This window comes from Lynx canadensis, chromosome F2, assembly GCF_007474595.2.
Source record: "Lynx canadensis isolate LIC74 chromosome F2, mLynCan4.pri.v2, whole genome shotgun sequence".
Taxonomy (NCBI): Eukaryota; Metazoa; Chordata; class Mammalia; order Carnivora; family Felidae; genus Lynx; species Lynx canadensis.
Window position 1 is genome coordinate 37,213,227 of NC_044320.2, and position 21,556 is coordinate 37,234,782.

At 37.6% G+C, this 21,556-nt stretch overlaps 1 protein-coding gene and 1 pseudogene across 1 annotated transcript in view; one reads left to right on the forward strand and one right to left on the reverse strand.

The window, feature by feature from the left end:
* The window catches only part of RGS22 (regulator of G protein signaling 22), a 144,392-nt gene that overhangs the window by 59,404 nt on the left and 63,432 nt on the right, over window positions 1-21,556 (forward strand). Inside the window, 5 exon segments of the mRNA XM_030304390.2 lie at window positions 4,302-4,476; window positions 6,755-6,888; window positions 14,388-14,502; window positions 16,339-16,461; window positions 17,242-17,343. Of these exon segments, the coding sequence (XP_030160250.2) occupies window positions 4,302-4,476; window positions 6,755-6,888; window positions 14,388-14,502; window positions 16,339-16,461; window positions 17,242-17,343 (649 nt within the window).
* On the reverse strand, window positions 13,786-14,330 carry LOC115506493 (annotated as a pseudogene).

Consider the following 21,556-nt stretch of genomic DNA (forward strand, 5'->3'; position numbering starts at 1 on the left):
TTCCTGGTTGGTGAACACATGGAGATTTGGGGAGAGTGGTATGCTTAGAAGGCATGGAAGCTCTATACTCCTTACCACACACCTTATTGTATACATCTTTTCTATCTGGCTGTTCTTGAGTTATATCCTTGTATTAAAAAAATCTAGATTAAGCAAAATAGTAAAAATTATATAGATAATGAGAACCAGAATTCTCATCGATGTGGAAGAGAGTTACAAATAGAAGAGAACAGAGTGAACCCTGTGGTGATGGACTGGAATTGGAGGTACAAATGGAAAATGCAATTTTCACAAATTCAAGTTACCATACTCAGTTATGAAGACCATAATTAACTGAAGAAAAAAACAGGACAAACCAAGCAACAGATGCTCATGAAGACAAGTAAGGAAAGACCTTGCAAGAGAAATTCTGAAGTTCATCACATGTGGGATTGTCCCTGGGAGGGTGACCTATGGGGGACAGTCTCTATCAAGGGCTTCAGGTAAGTTTCAGTCCAAACATTTCATCAGGGTAGAGGCAAAGAGGTCTTGGGCCACGTTTATTCAACCAACACAATGTTCCTATGTAAAATGTTGCTGCCTGCACCTACTATTCAGAATAAATATAACTATCTGAAAGAAAAAAAAAGAGGGGGGGGGTCTTTCACAGAGCAAAATTTTAAAATTTTGATGAGGTCTAATTTTTCAGCTCCTCCTTTTATGGATTATGCTTTGGTTTCAAACTGAAGAATTCTTTGCCTAGTTCTAGATCCTAAAGATTTTCTTTTATGTTGTTTTCTAAAATCTTTCTAATTTTATGTATTACATTTAAGTCTGTGCTCCACTTAGAGTTAATTTGTGTATAAGGTGTTAGGTTTAGGTCAAGTTTTGGTTGCTTTGGTTTTTGTTTTTTGAGAGATTTTTGCTTTTACTTACAGATATCCAGTTGTGCATCTTCACTTATTGAAAAGGCTATCCTTCCTCTTTCCTTCTTTTCTATGTTCTACATTAACATATAGGCAAGTCAAGTTGTAGAGCTTCATGTAACCACCATGGCAATCAAGATGCAAACACTTCTTTTTTTTAAATTTTTTTTCACACTTATTCATTTTTGGGAGACAGAGAGAGACAGAGCACAGGTGGGGGAGGGGCAGAGAGAAAGGGAGACACAGAATCAGAAGCGGGCTCCAGGCTCTGAGCCGTCAGCACAGAGCGCGATGCGGGGCTGAAACTCACGAGCTGTGAGATCATGACCTGAGCCAAAGTCAGACGCCTAACCGACTGAGCCACCCAGGCCCCCCGAGATGCAAACACTTCTGTCACCCCCCAAACTCTCACACTAACCTTGTTACACTCCTTCTCCACTCCTGACCCCTGGCAACCACTGGTCTGTTACTTGTCACCACTTTTGTCATTTTGAGAATGTCACATAAATGAAATCATACAGTATGCAACCAGTGACTGACCTCTGTTGACAGCAAAATGCCATTGAAGCATAATGCATTCAAACTGTTGCATGTATAATAGCTTATATTTTTTAAATATAGCTTTCCAGTTCATTATTGGTAAATAGCAATGTGATTCAATTTTGTGTGTACTCAGTATTAGAGAGGGCTAGAGCCCTCACATGGACCTGCTTTGCTTTTCCAGCTGTTTTGGTGCTCTTCCATTCTCAGGTCTGTCAGACACTTCCTTCTACCTTCGTGCCAACACCATGCATGTCTTGTGGCTGACAGTAGTCTGTCCTACCTACTTGTATCTTGGTGTTTGTGGGGATACATTAACATTCTGTTATAAATGTTGTCCATGAGTTTTCAGTTTTGCTGTCTAGTTGTCCTGTTTGTATGGAGGGATTCTGAGAGGTAGAAAAATGAATTGGGCCACATTGCCATTTTCCCAGAATCCTCTTATCTTTTTCTTGATCTAGCTAACTCATGTGTATTTAAATTTCAAACTAAAACATAAACCATTTGATGAATATTATGAAGCAAATACTTAGGTAACCACTACGTGGGCTGTAAAATAAAACATTGCCAAGATCACTGAAGATCCCTTATTGATTACAATATCCTCACTCCTCCTCAGAGGCAACCACTATCCTGACTTTTGTGATTGTCACCCTCTTTCTTTTCTTTATAGTTTTAGCAATGATGTATGCAAATAAATCCCTAAATGTATACTTTTGTCTGCCTGTTCTACAACTTTATGTAAATGGAATCATGTTGTATGCTTTCTTTTGTGTCTTCTATCAACATTAGATGGAAGATTTGTCTGTAATTAAGAATTTTAGGGGCGCCTGGGTGGCTCAGTCGGTTGGGCGTCCGACTTCAGCTCAGGTCATGATCTCGCGGTCTGTGAGTTCGAGCCCCACGTCGGGCTCTGTGCTGACAGCTCGGAGCCTGGAGCCTGTTTCGGATTCTGTGTCTCCCTCTCTCTCTGACCCTCCCCCATTCATGCTCTGTCTCTCTCTGTCTCAAAAATAAATAAACGTTAAAAAAAAAAAGAATTTTAATAATTTTCATTGTATATTGGTATTTCTTTAACATTTCGGTTGTTTCTTACTTTTCACAAAAGCAATGCTGAAATGTGTATTCTTGTACACATAACCATTTTTCTACAGCAGCTGTGCCCATTTATTCTTTCACTGACAGAATATGAAAGTACCCATTGCTATAAATCCATGCTAGCATTTAGTATTGTCAGACTTCAAAATTTTTGCCTGTGTCTTGGTGTGTCATTGGTGTCCTGTGGTTGTAACTGGCATTTCCTCAAGTGCTAGTGAGGCTGATAACCTTTTCAGTGCTTGTTAGTCATTTGGATTTCAATTGTTGTGATTTGCTTTTTTATCTCATTTGCCCATTTTTCTGTTGGGAGATATACACACGCTTATGCACACACACACACACGTAAACATCTATACATACATACGCACACATCGTATTGGATACAGTTCCTTTGATGTTTGATAGTATTATGTGACAGATGCCTTCTCCCACCTTTTAGAGATTGAGAATTAAGATGTGTGCAATCAGTGTAAATGAGAACTCATATGATGGAAGCATGAAAAATAATACAACACCAGTTTAGGATTGACTGTGACGCTTATTCCACAATATTTGGTGAATTTACATAGTGGCTAATAAAAATTAATTCTATGAATGGAATAAGAGTGGAATATTAAAAATGGTAGGGGCAGCAGAGACTTACACAGTCCATATGAGTATAATGATGGAAATCAGAAAATTGAAACACCTAGATTTCCCAGTTAGTACATGTATGCTTTATTGGATAAGATCTTGTAGATATTCCCACTTATTGGTTGATATGAGAATAAGAGGTAATTTTGGATATTTCCAAGTCTGCAAGTAAGGGTTCTGAAATATAGTTAGGATGCCCACTCAGATTTATACAGTACGCTTTCTGAATTTAAATGAATTTGAACTTTGGATTCTCTTCCACTCCCAACCTGTGTTCACATCAGGGGAATATCTACTTTCTTTCTATTTTAGAGGGAAGCAATTTTATACCAAGACCTGAAATATGGAGTGGGAATTAGTCTTTGGGCTGTGGCATCGGGGGGGGAAAACCTGGTCCAAGTAGCAATTAGCATCAGGCCTGACAGCTGGAGTTAACCCTCTAGCCAATAAAGAGCCCACAGACTAAATACCAGGATATCCATCCAATTAAGTATGGCCTTGACATTGTGCCAAACATTCTTTTTCCTGGGTTTCTGGAAGTAGTGTTAGTCTGTCATTTATATAAATTGTTGTTAAACTAATTCTTACCTTCAGATTTAAGGCTTGAAAATAGATCATATGAATCACAATTCACTTTAGTAGTACAGGTAAACATTTAAAAATGTTTATATATTTTAAAATGTGAATTTCATCTACTAGTTTTTATTTGGTATAGATAAATACTAAACTGCCTTAAAATGATCACAGGTGCATTTTATGTTCATTTTTCTAGAAACTATTTTTAAAAATTTATTTAAAAATAAATTAGTTTAAAAAAAAATTCCTTCATCAAATAGATATGAGACTTCTTTTTCTGATCAAGCAGACAGTAATTTGAATGTAATTTTATTATTTTTTCCTAATGTATATTGCCTCTTTATATGAGTGAGTGTGATTTCAGGCAGTTGGTATATCATAGAGAAGTATATTTTTAAGGCCAGGCATCAGAAACAGAAGTGGAAATTTTTAGAAAAAGGGTTTGGTAAGACTGATAATTGTGAGCACTGGTATTATAGATTTTGTAGGCTTTCCATTTTGGAGACTTACTGTCTAGCTTAACCTTAAATTTGTTTTTCCTGTGACTAGGGCGCCAAGATTCTGTGTTAGTCATTCATCCCCAGCAAAACATGCTAGTGCTGAACTGAAATTCTGGCATCTCCGTCAAGAGAAACCAAGGAAGGATGTTGACCCTTTTCCACAAATGGCAACCCTCTTGCCATTAAGACCTAAATCGTGCATTCCACAGGTATCTGATATGCAGGTAGGGTGGACATTGATACTTTGATCTCCTTATCAAGTGTATGGTAAAATATCCACGCTTGGGTTTTGTACACTAATACTTAAGTTTCATCATAAGCTTTTTGGGGGGTTGTTGTTAACGTACATGCTGCAACAGTTATGAATTAAGAAAACCTACAGTTTGTTCCCCACCAGTCAGCCAGAGTGATCCTTTAAAATACATGATCAGGTCACTCACCTGCTCCAGATTTTCTAGTGGCTTCCTCTCTGACTCAGAGGAAAATCCAAGGTCTTTACACAGCTATCCCTCCCCCTGCTAACTTCCTGACCTCATTTCCTACCACTCTTCTCTAACTTAGTCCACTCCAATCACACTGGCCTCTCTGTTGTTCTTTGAACACACCAAGCAAAAATCTGGAAGTTCTCTACATAATACACTTTTTTTTTTTTTAAAGAAAGCTTATTTCAGGGTGCCTGGGTGGCTCAGTCGGTTGAGCGTCTGACTTCGGCTCAGGTCATGATCTCACAGTCCGTGAGTTTGAGCCCCGCATCGGGCTCTGTGCTGACGGCTCAGAGCCTGGAGCCTGTTTCCGATTCTGTGTCTCCCTCTCTCTCTGCCCCTCCCCCGTTCATGCTCTGTCTCTCTCTGTCCCAAAAATAAATAAATGTTGAAAAAAAAAATTAAAAAAAAAAAAAAGGGGCGCCTGGGTGGCGCAGTCAGTTAAGCGTCCAACTTCAGCCAGGTCACGATCTCGCGGTCCGTGAGTTCGAGCCCCGCGTCAGGCTCTGGGCTGATAGCTCAGAGCCTGGAGCCTGTTTCCGATTCTGTGTCTCCCTCTCTCTCTGCCCCTCCCCCATTCATGCTCTGTCTCTCTCTGTCCCAAAAATAAATAAATGTTGAAAAAAAAATTAAAATAAATAAATAAATAAATGTTAAAGAAAGCTTATTTCATTGTGGTGAAAAACACATAAAATTTATCATCTTAACCATTTTCAAGTATACACTTCAATGGTAGGTATATTTGTATTGTCGTGAAACAGATCTCCAGAACTTTTTTATCCTGCAGATTTGAAGCTACATACCCATTAAACAACTCCCCTTCTCCTCCTCCTACAGCCTCTGGTAACCACCATTCTACATTCTGTTTTTATGAATTTGACCGCTTTGTATGATTCTTTTAATAAGCTCAGCCCCCTATGGTACCACTCATTTATTGAGTGTCGCTTAATGTCGTGCTGTGTTCTGAATTACTGAAACAGATGTGAGCCCTGATACCTAGGAAGTTATGTGTAAAACATACTTAAGTAATTAATTTTATTTATGGAATTCTTAAGAAAATATTAGTAGTTGTTAGGGACCTAGAGTGTATATAAGATTTTATTGTGTGTTCTGGGTAATAAAACATCGCAAATATATTCCTTGCTCTCCAGGAACATATATTATATTGTTAGAAGTTGACATATAAGAAAAGTTGGCGTTTGTTTTTCAAATAACAAAACTACTGGAAATTTGGAAACTGAAGAGACAAATCACTCCTGATTTCACCTCCTTCTACCAACTATTACTTATTTTCTCTTGGTCTTGTTGTGAATCTTAATTTTAATGCACTTATACTTCTGTATTCTGATTATTTCTTCTAACATCTTCCTCACATTTTTCCATGTGTGTCATAATTTCATAATCCTTACTCTTAAATTTTATATAATGTTACATTTATGTATGCCTCCCATACTCAGATCAAAGTTGGACTTTTAAGTGTTTGTACTTTTTTGATTCATACATGTAGCTTTTACCAAATAGTTGACTTTTTACCATAAATAACATTTAAGAATGGGAACAAAAATAAAATGTCCAAAAATGGAAGGAAATAGTTTTGTTAAGATATAGGTCTTTAGTATGGACCAGTGGTATCCTTTCTTCCTTTCCTACCTCCATTCCTCATCCTCCCATCTCCACCCCCCAGATAGATGAAAACCTATTTGATTGTAGAATAAAGAAAAGGTTTTGTGAGGTTCTCCCTCTAGGAAAGAGTTTTCTTTCACAATGATATGAGTAGGGGTATACCAGCCTTTGGCCTTTCTTATACTCTAAAGAAGTTGTCAGGGATTCAGCATGTTGGTTGTAGAAAAGTGGGAGTTTAGGAAGGAGTACATTTTTATTCTAGTGGGAAGCACAGTAGAGCGAGAGAGGAGATCTTCTAGTGATCAAAACAAACTCAAGGTATATGTACAGAGCTATGCTTTGTTTCCCCTTCATATTGGCTCATTTTTCACTGGTTTATTATTTTACCACTTGTTAGAAAGAAGAATCCAATTTATTACAACATCCTAAATCTCCCAAGAAACCACCTAGAGCAAAAACGGCAGTTCAAAAACCTTGGAAGAGCAAGTCTTTGTATCTGATTTCTTCGAAGGACGATGCGATTGAGAAAGGGTAGGTGTGGCTTTTTACGTGCCAAGTGTTATTCTGCAATGGTAAGACTTTGGAAGAATTGACAATTAAATTGAAATACAAAACTGAATACGTAGATAGTTTTTACATGAGTTCCTTGTATTTCAGTGATAGGTGTTAGAGTCAGGCATAGTCTAAATTAGGAGCACAACTCCTGAGATGAGTAATTTGAAATGGATGGTGCCTCTCATCTCCAGCCTGTCATGAGCTGTACAACCAAAAGACTTCTGAGAAGATTGCCCTCCAGCTCTCATTTGGTCTTTTTCAATAGTTTGGTATTTCTCAAGCTTGAGTCTTGACTTGAAGTCATAAGACTCTCAAGAATATTGTCATTATTTAACACAGTATATTTATTCATTTAGCTTTGCCCACATATTTACTCTTTTCGTTGTTCTTTATTTCAAGTGGGATTATTTTCCTTCAACCTAAATAAATACCCTTTGATGTTAACTTTGGTGTGGGATCTGTTGGGGAATCATTTTTTGTTTACTAATTTGTTACTTCACTTTCATTCTTTCCCTTTGAGATAAAACTCACATAACATAAAATTCACCATTTTAAATTTATTTTAATTTTTTTTTATTTTTGTAGACTGTGCCTAGGATCAGCCTGAGGTAAAACTTAGGGTCTTCTTAGGTCTTTCCTAGTATGTGCATTTTCCGGGCCATGTGTGGTTACTTTCTAACTTTTCCCTGCATATACAGTTGCATTTGAGTATCCTAATCTTTAATATCTGACTTCTAAAAGGAGGAAAAGAGAAAAATGGAGGTGGGGGTGGGGGTGGGGAAGGGCAATGTCTCTTTAAATTCCCTGGAAGTCACTTCAGCCTGAGGAGGACTGGGTGCTACAACAATGGCCACCTGCCTCTTGCACATCTGTGATCTGCAGCAGCGATCAGAGATCAGAACACAGATGCCTGATATTTGGTAGACATGGTCCTTTCTGCTCACCCTGGCTTTTGCAGCTGCGTGCGGAATGCTCTAGGAACACTTGCTCAGCTGTCTGCCACAGGGCTGGGGATGGGGGAAGGGTAAATGCTGCTGTGCTAGGAGCTCTAACTGACCAAAATTAACCACGGTTTACTGTCCAAGCCTTCCCCTGGAAATTGAAAGCCTTAAGTAGATTCCAGAGCTCCGAAATAGTTACATTAGATTCTGCCAGTTCAATTATTGTCTAGGTGGGGAAGTAGGTTCCTGGTGCTTCCTACTCTGACGTCTTCTCAGAATCCTCACCCCTGGGAATTTTTTTTCCTCAATGAGTTTTGGCCCCCAAACTCCTTTTTTCAATTTATTCCTTTTTTAATGTATTATTATAATCATCATTAATTTTAATTCTAGTGTAGTTAATATATAGTGTTATATTAGTTTCAATGCTATATTAGCTTATAGTTGACTAAATTATAAGGTTTATAGTTGATTAAATAGTTCCATGTATTACTCCGTGCTCATCAAGATAAGTGTACTCTTAATCCCCTTCCCTATTTCACTCTTTTCCCCTGCCCTCCCATCTACCTTCACAATCATCTGTCTGTTCTGTACAGTTAAGGGTCTGTTATTTTAGTTTCTCTCTTTTTTTCCCATTTGCTCATTTGTTTTGTTTCTAGAATTCCACATATGAGGGAAATCATGGTATTTGTCTTTCTCTGACTGGCTTATTTTGCTTAGCATTACACTCTCTAGATCCATCCATGTTGTTGCAAATGGCAATATTTCATAATTTTTTTATGGTGAATAATATTCCCTTGTATATATATACCACTTCTTTTATGTTGTCCATTATGTTACCTTTTTAAAAGTTTTTTATTCTAATTTCAGTATACTTAACACAGTGTAATATTAGTTTCAGGTGTATAATATAGGGATTCAACACTTCCATACAACACCCTGTGTTCATCACAAATGATTCTTAATCCCCATCACCTATTTTGCCCATCTCCCCATCTACCTCCCCTCTGGTAACCATCAGTTTGTTCTTTATAATTAAGAGTCTCTTTCTTGGTCTGCCTCCCTCTGTCTCTTTTTTCCTTTGCTCATTTTTTTTGGTTTCCTAAATTCCACATATGAATGAAATCAAATGGTATTTCTCTTTCTCTGACTGGCTTATTTCACTTAACATTATATTCTCTAGCTCTTTCCAAGTTGTTGCAAATGGCAAGATTTCTTTTTTTATGGCTGAATAATATTCCATTGTGTGTGTGTGTATGTGTGTGTGTGTATGTGTGTGTGTATACACATATATAAAATCATACCACATCGTCTTCATCCATTCACCTATTGATGGACAGTTCGGCTGCCTCCATAATTGTACAATATGCATACATGTACAATATACATACATGAATTAGTGTTTTTGTATCGGGTAAATACCCAATTGTGCAATTACTAGGTTGTAGGGTAGTTCTATTTTTAACTTTTTGAGGAAGGTCCATACTGTTTCCCAGAGTGGCTATCCCAGTTCTCATTGCCACCAACAGTGCAAGAGGGTTCCTTTTTCTCCACATCCTCACCAACACTTGTTTCTTGTGGTTTTGATTTCAGCCATTCTGACTGGTATGAGGTGATATCTCATTGTAGTTTTGATTTGCATTTCTTTGATGATGAGTGATGTTGAACATCTTTTCATGTGTTTGTTGGCCATCCATATGCTGTCTTTGGAAAAATGTTTGTTCATGTCTTCTGCCCAATTTTAAATTGGATTATTTGTTCTTTGGTGTTGCATTGTGTAAATTCTTTATATATTTTTGTTCCTAACCCTTTATTGGATATGTCATTTGTAAGTATCTTCTCCCATTCTGTAGGTTGTCTTTTAGTTTTTTTTTGGTTGTTTCCTTTGCTGTGAAGAAGCACAGCACTTACTTTAATCAAGTCCCAATGGTTTCTGTTTGCTTTTGTTTCCCTTGCCTTAGGAGACATATCTAGAAACATGTGATTATGGTTGATGTCCATGAAATTATTGCTGGTGTTTTCTTGTAGGGGTTTATGATTTTAGGTCTCACATTTAGGTCCTTAATCCATTTCGAGTTTATCTTTGTGTGTGGTGTGAAAATGTGGTCCAGCTTCATTCTTTTGCATGTAGCTATCCAGTTTTCTCAGCACCATTTGTTGAAGAGAATGTCTTTTTCCCATTGCATATTCTGTCTCTTTTGTTGAAGATTAATTGACCATATAATTGTGGGTTTATTTCTGTTGGCCCCTAAATTCTTAGCTACATTGTTAGCACTCAATTTCTTTTTCTAGCAGATTAATTTTTGTATTTTTTTTTCAGTTTATCTAGTTGGTCTTCAAAGGGAGAGTTGGTCTAAATCACCTTGTCTGCTAATTCCAAAAATAGCAGTTAATAAGTTTTGGTTGTAGATACTTTTCTTGCATTATATTAGTTCCCATGAACTCATCCCCATGAAGAAGACATTATCTTAATTTTTCAAGTGATAAAACAAGTGAAAAGACATACAGGTATGAACTGAGAGAAAAGTTGAATTTTGAGAACTATGCATTGTTTTTATGTTTAAGTTTTGGCTAGATATAGTGTATTACAGTAAAAAGGCAAGATAAAAGCTAAAACAATAATGGAGGTTCAGATAGTGACATTTTTCTGTGTCACATTAGGGAATTTGGAGTTGGTTTCCCATGGAGTGAAGAACATCTAGAGAGTTTTTTTGTGTGTGTCATTTATTAAAATTAAATTATTTTATTTTCAAAATTGGAAATATATACATGGTTCAAAAATAGTATCATGCTATACACTTATTGCATACCTTTGTATTTTTCTTAATATTTAAAAAATATTTATTTATTTGTTTTGAGAGAGAGGGAGAGAGAGAATCCCAAGCAGGCCCTGCTCTGTCAGTGCAGAACCTGACGTGGGACTTGATCTCATGAACCATAAGATCACGACCTGAGCTGAAGTCAAGAGTCAGACACTTAACCAACTGAGCTACCCAGGCGCCCCTATGTATCTTTGTTTTTACTGAATTTATCTAAAGTGTTTCATAGCAGTAAATGTACTACAGTAATAGATATACTATAATCTGTGTTTTCTGTCGTTTCTTGTTCTTATAATCTTATCTCTCCTTATGTCTGGTTATCTTTCATTTTATGCCAAGTATTGTTGTATTTGTACTCTATTAAGGGACATGGACATTATTTCCAGTATTTTTCATTATTAAAAACAATGTTGTAATGGATAGTGTACATTTGCTATATTTCATGTTAATGCATATGTCTACAGGATAATTTCCTAAAAGAAGAATTTCTAAATCCAAATTCATGTGATTTAAAAAATTTTTAAGATATTACCAAATTGTATTTAATAGGAGTTGTAACAATTTATACTCCTTTCAGATGTATGAGAGCATCCAGGCTACTCTGTGCCTTTTAATCAGAGAGTTTAGTCCATTTCCATGTAAAATAATTATTGATAGGTATGGACTCATTGTCATTTTATTAATTGCTTTCTGGCTATTTTGTAATTCCTTTGTTCCTTTTTTTCTTGCTCTCTTCTTTTGTAATTTGATGATTTTCTGTACAGGGAAAAGGTATTTTAAGGTGGCAGAGACTTGAGCTTGTTAATATGCTTAGAGTAGTATCTAGTGAAAAGGAAGAAGTTAAAGATTGATGAGAAAGAAGAAGGTCTGTATTTTCTTTTTTTTAAAGTTTATTTATTTTGAGAGAGTGCATGCATATGTGCGTGAGCTGGGGAGGGGCAGAGAGAGAGGGAGAGAGCGAGAATCCCAAGCAGGCTCCGTGCTATCAGCATGGAGCCTGACGTGGAGCTCAATCTCACTAATTGTGAGATCGTGACTTGAGCTGGATTCAAGAGTTGGATGCTTAACTGATTGAGCCACCCAGGCACCCTAAAGGTTTATATTTTCAATGGAGAATGGAAAGAAGAGTTCAAGAACAAAGGCCATGGGATTAACCTTCAACAGGAGATAGGACACTTTTTCCTGAGACAGGATGGAAGGAAATAAGGCTAAGTATAGGTGGATGTATTTGTTGATAAATAATTTAAGTCTTTTCAGCTGCAAATTACAGAAAACTTGACTGACTATGGCATAGACAAATTGGGCTTATTTTTCTGACAGAATAAGAAATCTGAGGGTAGGTAGCTGCCAGCATTGCTTCCCTGGATCAGAAGAATTAGGGCCTGAATTTTTGTAATGTTCTTTGCCATTCTTTCATGTTCATTGATGTTATAGCTCCAGACATCAAGCTTTCCAATCATAAAGGAAGAAGGGCAATTTTCATTAATCTTTTCCCTTTGGTCAGAAAAGCAAGCTTTCTTAGAATCTCCCCAGCAGACTTCATTTTGTATCTCACTAGTCATAACGATATCACATGACAATCCTTCTCTGCAAGATGGTCTTAGAAAGTGAATATTTAGCTTTATCAGTATGTCAGTGGTGCTAGTTATAAAGCTATGTCACTGGGAATGGGTGTTGAGTTAGCCAGTCAAACAGTGTCTCCTTCATTGGGGAGTGGAAACTGAAGCACGTTGTACCTACCTTTTCCCTGAGAAGCTGAAGCATATTTTACCTACATTTTGTCTGAGAAGAAGCTGCAAAGTAATCTGCTGGCAGATTGGAATGCAGATATATTGGTGAAATGGAATGGGCGTTTTATGGAGCTGGAAAATAGGGTTTAGAATAATTGCAGTGCGTTATGGAGAGGGAGCTGGATAAGAAAATATAACAAGATAATGTCTGAAGTCATTAGTCTAGCTCCAAAATCTTCCATTATCTCACCCCACACTACCACATATAAATCCTTATGAATCCCACCTGTTGTGAGGATTAAATATGATAATGTGAATTGTGTTTAGCACAGTGTTTGGTATGTGTTATATAGTATTCACTTAACTGTTAGTGTCCTCTTACCCTAAGCAAATTAGTTAACTTGCTGCCTCTTTTTATTTTATTTATTTTATTTTATTTTATTTTATTTTATTTTATTTTATTATTTTATTTTATTTTATTTTTTTACTTGCTGCCTTTTAAACAAGGCTTTCCCTACCTACTTTCATTTTTGCTCACTATTCTCCCCATCTAAAGAACCTCTCTAAACACACACACACACACACACACACACACACACACGTATGCACACACACATGCACACACATATACATGCACACACACACATGCACACACAGAATTCATCTCCTACCCATTTTTTCAGGGAAAATATCATTTCTTTCATTACTAATACAGCTCAAAGAAACTTCTTGTTCTTACATTCCATAGTATTTATTATCCATTTCCATCATTTGGCATCTATAATATATTCTTGAATTCATTCAACCAACAGTTACGTTATTGAGAGTCATCTTTCTGTAGGACTAGATTTATTTTTTCAACCATCTCTTAAAGGCTGTACCTGATACTTGCACTGTTTTTCTCCCTATTCTCTCACAGTGTCCAGATGCATTTGTAAGATTTATATATGCGTATAAATTCAAATATTATATTCAAATATATATGTACATATGTATTCAAATACATATATATGTGTATGTGTAATACACTTCAATGGAAAAAGAAAAGCTTCAAAACCGGAGTGTGTTGCCCTGTTAAGAATGTCTGATGTGCATTTCAAGTATTGGAAGGCAGTCATTGTTACCAAAGGACAATGTCACTAGGACATATGGATTGTAATTGTAACACAAAGTATGGAAATGCAATGGTGAATGGCAGCAGAAAGAGGAGCCACTGGCAGAGACACAGAACAATGAGTGGGTGCTTTGGGAGTAAGCCTCTGGGAGATGAAGGACACTGGCCCCAGGTCTGGGGTGGATGTCTGGCCAGACATCTGGGCTCCAAGGGGGATGCACATAACTGGCAGGATTCTAGGAGAGGGCACCACTCAGCCTCCAAACAAGCCTCTAGCTCACAGTCCCAATGGATCTGCTTTCTGACTTCCAGGAGGATTTCTTTTCCAACATGTAGTAACAATACAGGAAACCTAAGACAATAGCGCCTATGATGGGCAAAATCCAATATGACCAGCAACTTTTGCACAGGTATCTTTTGAAGGGTCCTTGTTACCACTTTCAGGTTTAAGATCACTTGGATGCACATCACCAATATAGTACTACTTGAGCATTTCTGTGGCATCAGAGGAGTGGCCTACGTCTTCAAAGTGTCTTTACTTGTGTCTGCACCAGCTTGTTCCTGTAGAACCTCTTCTCCCCCAGGATGCTTGTTAAGGAAATGGGTGATATCATAGACTCTCCTGTGGATCACCAGCCATATCTCCTTCATGGAGTTGTGCTTCACTGCCTCCTCCAGTCACTAATACAGCTGATAGAGGTCTTGACCCCTTGTCTTTTTCCATTTTTGCTGCTGGCTTCCACAGTTGCAATTGGGCCTAAGACACCTCTTCTCCACCACTATCTGGGTTTCTGTCACCCCTAAGAATTGATGCCATGTATACCAAGGGTACTCAAAATATGTTGATCAATTAGTTCTCATTCTTATAACTTAGATTGAGGCACAGATCAGAAAGCACCAGAGTTATTCGCTTTACATCTTTTACTGATATTTCTGAATGTCTGAAGCCTCAGCTGGATAGAAGATACACTTATACAGAAGAATCATTGGTAAGTATTTTGAGATTAATTTGATTCTTCATTTAACTGACTTTAGAGAATTCTTTTAAATGTTTATTTGTTTATTTTCAGAGAGAGAATGCACGTGTGTGCAAGCTGGGAGGGGCAGAGAGAGAGAAGAGGGAGAGAGAATCCCAAGTAGGCTCCATGCTGTCAGCACAGAGCCTGATGCATGGCTTGATTTCATGAACCATGAAATCATGACCTGAGCTGAAATCAAGAGTGGGATGCTTCACTGACTGAGCCACCCCGGTGCCCCACTTCAGAGAATTTTTATTGATTTACCGTAGTATTTTTTCTTTACTAAACAATGCATTTTATTTTCTCCTTCTGAAATGATTTTTTTAATGTTTGTTAAATTCATTTTTGAGAGAGCGAGAGACAGCACGAGTGGGGAAGGGGGCAGAGAGTGACAGAGACACAGAATTCGAAGCAGGCTCCAGGCTCCAGGCTGTCAGTACACAGCCCAATGGGAGGCTCAAACCCACAAGCCATGAGATCATGACCTGAGCCGAAGTCAGACACCAACTGACTGAGCCACCCAGGTGCCCCCCTGAGAAGGATTTTTATACAGAAATTTCCTCTGTGTTTCCTTTTGTAGTACCATGTTGCTATATACTCCCGTTGGTTACTATTTTCAAAAACAGCTGTGTTCTGGTTTAGACACAAAATAAGACTATTATTTTTTTATTAAATTGTTAACATTTGATAAAAAATAATTTTAATGTTCTCTTGGGAACTTAGACTTTTTATGAAATTCTATTTCCAGTGTGTGTCTACCTTGATAATGTGGATTTACTATATCAGTTGGAGGTGACAAGTTTACATTCCCTAAGGACTGTACTTTAGGTAGAAACCTTGGTAGTCCCAATAGAGTCTGAACACTTAGATATAATTTTGCGTATCTTTTTATTTTATTCTAAGCAAACAGTGCTCTTTTTCTTCCAACTAGGATTTTTTTCCCACCCAAATAATGATTTAAAAAAATTTTTGGAATGCCAATAGTTAAACATCATAAAAACATTAAATTCTCACTTTAGAATTTGTTTAGCAGAGGGATAGAGATAGAGAGACACTATAACAATGCCTTAAATTGTTCATGCCACAGTTATCTCAAGATTACAAAGAAGTCCGAGTTCCACACAGCAAATACCAAAGAGTTCCTATGAACAGTAGATATCCTTTTGTTTTGTAGTCACTCTTGTGCTTGGGGAAGTAGCCAGCTTTCTGTGTTTCAAGAATGGTATTAGGGTTGCCAGCATTGTTGGCAGAGAGGCCCCAAAATAACAAAGTTTTATGAGAACTTATATTGCCATTGGCTCTCTGAAGGCCTTGACCTGTACAGGGTGAGACTGTCCAAAGAGGGGACCCCCTGAGGACAGTTAATGAGCAGCACTGAGAAACCTTGAAGATGGTTCTTTTTATAACTTTCTTGTAGCTATTATAGCATCACCTCAAGGCTAAAATAATAGTAAATATGTAGGAAAGAAGCCACCAACAGAGATTTGGAAGCCTCCTAAAATGGTATCACTGTGCCTGAAACATGAAAATAATTGAGGTTGAGAAGTCGCTTTAACATTAAGTTTGAAATCAGATTGGTTTATAATAGAATGAAGTCTGCTGCTAGGGTTGGCTCCATAAATGGATCTTAAATGACAGTCAGAGGCAAACATACTGCATTAATTACTTATATGGTACAAAAGTAAGATAAAAAGTCCAGCAGGAAAATGACAGCCTGGAAGAATTTATGAAACCCTGTTGTTGGACAATGTCGTAAAAAATCACCATGTTCTTGGGTGGATCATGGACTTCTGTTTTGTTATCTAGGTTAAAACCATGGCAGATGGTGCCTTGGGAGGATTTGACATGGAAAATTTGTTGCAATCTTTGTATGTAGAAAATAGAGCTGGATTCTTCTTTACCAAATTCTGTGAGCACTCGGGAAATAAGGTAAAAAACAATGATTTTAAATCTAATTTTATACCTTTGCCTTAGTTTAAAATAAGAGAAGTTGAAATAATTCATTGCTCAAATAATTACATTTGATGTTAAAATCCCATTTCTTCTGGTAATAAATTTTACTCTAAATATTTAGTAACAAATGTAAACATCTCAATTATCATTTTCTTTGTTCACTATCCTAGTAAAATAACAAAGAAAACAAAATACAGACAAGGATTGACTTGCATTATTAGCAATTTATTCTCATGTAATTTTGTTTAGTGTAATATAAATTAAATTCAGAGTTGGTTTCTATCAGTCCTTTAATTTTTATTAAAAATAACTCTAATAATTAGAAATTGCAATGGATAGTGGAAAATTTGCCGGTTTTTTTTTTGTTTTGTTTTGTTTTGTTCGATATAAAGTATTTCAGTGGTTCAATTATGAGAGTAGTGGTTGGGTTTAATATGATATGCATTTGCCCATATACATCAAAATACCTGGTTTCATGCCAGAAATATGTAATTACTCTTTAATTGCTAACTAGCATGCTTCCTATTTTAATGGCCAATTATGTGAGAGGCATACATGCAAAATATAATATTTTAGTGACAATACCAAGAAATATTTTGTATGTTGCCAATTTGTAATAGAAGATAAAACCGTCTTAAATTGAACCTGATTTATGGCAACACCATGGAACTAAACAATTAATTATATTTGAAATCAGAGCTTTGTAGGGCTCTAATAATTGGGTGGTAATGATTTATGTATTTTTTCCATCTGCAGTTGTGGAGGAATAGTGTGTACTTTTGGTTTGACCTACAGGCTTATCATCAGCTCTTCTACCAAGAAACACTTCACCCTTTTAAAGTATGCAAACAAGCCCAAGTAAGTACTAAATAATGTTGGTTCAGTGGGCAGCTCTGAGTACACAGAGATGTGAAGAAGTTGTGTCCAGCCCCAAGCAAGAGAAATCTGGGAGTACGGGCAAAAAGGGAGCTGTTCCCTCGCCGCCATGGGATTACTTTATTTAAATGTCAGTAGAATATTGTTTTGTAATCTGATTTGTGGGTTTCCAGTTTTATCTATTTTGTTTGGTTTGCTTTATTTTCTCTTTGCTAGCAATTACTTGGTCTTCCAAAAAAGGACATCCCATATTTTTTTTGATTTATGCCTTTTTGGTTTGGTTGTGAGTGATTTAAAAGAGAACCCAAGAGAGGACTTGTCATGAATCATTGAAGTGATGGGGAGCAGAGGCATTGACCAAAGTGTTTGCTGAGCTTCCTGCAGAAATCAACTGTGGACAGACTCAGGCTGGTGACCTTGTAGAGGGCGGGAAAGGATGTTGACTGTGTGTGGTGTAGGCTCTGTGTCGTCGCCTGTGCTTGTGTGTTCCACACCATGGAGACCAATACTGAGTGGTAGAGAAGAGAACATCTCAAGACCACCCTGAAGCAAAACAGAGGAGGAAAAAAAGATAGAGGAGGAAGAATAGAGGATTCCCTGCAGAAGGAGACAGAGAGAATGGCCTCTTTTGAGGGGGGAGAATGAAAGGGAATAGAATTATGACTCAAGCTGACTTAATCTTTTCAGTTTTTTATTCTTAGGATTTTATGATCTTTTATGGAGAGAAGTCTTCAAGCCTAGAAAACTGCAAATCACGTCCGTAATCTGTTGACCATTTAAGAGGTTCTTACAAGCTGGAATAGTCCCATTCCAGAGAACCTCTCCCTGAATGATGCGGAGTTAGTTGTGTCATATTATTTATTACCTTACACTCTTATTCAAGATAGTGTAGAGTATTGCTGCTGGATGTTTGTTGTTAGCTTCCACCACCTGCACTCTGGCTTTGATAACCGTGCTTTGGAAATCAGCTGACAGAGCTTTGTACTATTTTTACTATGCAAACAAGGGCTTCAGCTTCTACCTGGTCTGGATCTGGCTCCGTGCAATCGTAGAGTTATATCTCTAATTTGCCAGTGCCATTTTTTGAGACCACACCGTGGGCTCTTCCGTTGTTAACCCTTTACCTGTGAGTCTCCACTTGCCCTCCTCCCCCTAACCTATTGCCTCTCTCGGGTGGAGTACCATCTGTTATTTATTATGTTCTCACTACTGCAAAGCCTCCTCCTCCAAAAATCTTCAGCTGCTCAATCAAGTGGGTCTTTGTTGTTGTTGTAATCACCATATTTCCCTGCACTTGTAAAAGTGGAAACTCTTTTTAAGTTTGTTAGACTTACTAACTCTTAGTAATGATATTATTCAATCTGCTATAGAAGTATTGTGAGATAGGATGCAGCCAAGTTTTGGTTATTCTGAGGTGGATTATTCTGTTTTGGGGTTATCAAGGTCCATAAACTTTTTATCCTCCTCTAGATTATCTTTAAAAAAAATTTTTAAAGGGGCACCTGGGTGGCTCAGTTGGTTAAGCGTCCAACTTTGGCTCAGGTCAGGATCTTGCAGTTTGTGGGCTCGAGCCCCACGCTGGGCTCCGTGCTGACAGCTCAGAGCCTGAAGCCTGCTTCAGATTCTGTGTCTCCCTCTCTCTGCCCCTCCTCCACTCACGTTCTGTCTCTCAAAAAAATAAGTAAATGTTAAAAAAAATTTTTTTAAAAAAAGAACTATAATTGGCATACAGTGTTATCTACAACATAGTGATTCAACACTCCTGTACATTACTCAGTGTTCATCATTGTAAGTGAGTCACATCCGTCACCAAATATTATTACGTTATTGACTGTATTCCCTATGCTCTACTTCTCATTTCCGTGACTTATTTTATAACTAGAAGTTTGTACCTCTTAATCCTCTTTATCTATTTTATCCATCTCCTCACTTATGTCTCCTCTGGCAACCATCAGTTTGTTCTCGTATTTAAGGGTGTTTGTTTTGTTTGTTTGTTCATTTGTTTTGTTTTTTAGATTCCTCATGTAGCCCCAGAGGGTATTATGTTAAGTGAAATAACAGAGAAAGATAAATACCATGAATTCACTTATCCTTCCCTAGGTTATCTTTTGGGGAGTCACAGCAGCTGGGGGGGAGGGAAACAATGGAGAAAATTACTTTCAGGTGAATAGGGGGACACCAAAAGAGCAAGTCATGTTTTTGTTTTTGTTTTTTTACATCTATGGTTACTTTATGTTTTAGTTAAAGGAGCAATTGTCTACATTGGTTTAGGTTTAATTATCCAAGATTTCTGTGCCTCCAGAGGCAAGAATTGCCTCTAATATCATAATCCTATAGATTTGTTTCACAGTGTGAAATGCTATTCATTTCTTTATAATAGAAATGCTATATGGCTTTCTTCAAGAGTGTATCTACAATACAGATATTTGGATCAATGGTGTCAGTGGCAGAGTGCAATCAGCTGGCATTGTGTTAAAGTCACTATGAACTTGATTTTATGTATTTTTTATACATCTGACAAGCTGTATGGTAGGAGACCAAGAGTTGCTTCCAAGAGACTTACATGCTTTTCTGTATGCTAGTAGGCAGATGACATACCTTGGTGGCAGTGATTTGACATGAGGGACTGTGGTCTGAGAGTTTCAGCTACAGTCTTGGGCATATCCTGAAGATTTTACTGCGTGGCCTCAAGATAGAATAGTGCGGTTAGAAGCCAATTGAAATGGCAAGGAGAAAATTCTCTGCACTACCATTGTGCAGAGATAAAGTCTTTCACTAGCAACAGTTTGCTGGACTACCATCTATCACTGCTAAGATTTGGAGCCTAGATTGTTGCCAAAGATAGTCCTACTGCTTTTTCGATACTACCCACTTGCTCTGATGATAGAGCGCTACAATAGAATGGAGCAGAGCTGGGTACCACTGTCTTTTATAATGTCTTTCACCTTTGTAGAAATCTTTCCAACAAACTCCATCCCAACAAAAACTATGCATTTAGAATTTACCACTCTCAGGGGCGCCTGGGTGGCGCAGTCGGTTAAGCGTCCGACTTCAGCCGGGTCACGATCTCGCGGTCCGTGAGTTCGAGCCCCGCGTCAGGCTCTGGGCTGATGGCTCAGAGCCTGGAGCCTGTTTCCGATTCTGTGTCTCCCTCTCTCTCTGCCCCTCCCCCACTTGCACTCTGTCTCTCTCTGTCTCAAAAATAAATAAAAATTAAAAAAAAAAAGTGCAGTAGTCAAGAAATACAATTTACAATAAATCTTTCAAGAAATGAATTGAAATTCCTTCCAAAAAGCTTCTCAAGGGGCGCCTGGGTGGCGCAGTCGGTTAAGCGTCCGACTTCAGCCAGGTCACGATCTCGCGGTCGGTGAGTTCGAGCCCCGCGTCGGGCTCTGGGCTGATGGCTCAGAGCCTGGAGCCTGTTTCCGATTCTGTGTCTCCCTCTCTCTCTGCCCCTCCCCCGTTCATGCTCTGTCTCTCTCTGTCCCAAAAATAAACGCTGAAAAAAAAATTTTTTTAGAATTTACCACTCTCCATAGCATATATTGAGAATTTTTTGCAATTAGTAAACAAATGTGATCATAAATATTATACATGTTCACACATGTGTGCACCACTTATTCTTATTAGTCATACACACAATTAAAAAGTGGGAAAGAGGAAGAGAGAAAAAAATGGTAAAAATTAGAGCCTGGAAGAGAGCTTACTTGGGGAATGTAGGAGTTAATGAGTGGAGAGGGTAGGTAAGAATGAAATGCAAATGAGGATTAAGAGGATTTGCTTACTTTTACTACAAAGTGCTACTTAATATAAAGATAGTCTTGCAGCAGTGTGAGATTTTTGCCTTATTCAAATGGAACGTCAGGAGAACACATTGTTGTTTTACTGTATCACTAGATCAGAGGGCATATGACAAAGAAGGAAAAGAATCACAGAACTTGGAGTTGAAAGAAATGAATTTAAATCACATGCTATTATTATTATGCTAGTTCTTAGCTGTGTAAACGTAGTCAAGTCACTGAGTTTAAGAAGCCTCTGTTTCATTTTCTATAAAATGTGGATGGCAATAATGGTTTACATTTTATTTCCTTATACTGCTTTAGAAGTTACATATTCTATTTCTGTTTTCACCCTTACAGTTTTAACATGCATACCAAAATTAACAACGTCTACAATTAATCATCTTTATTCTTTC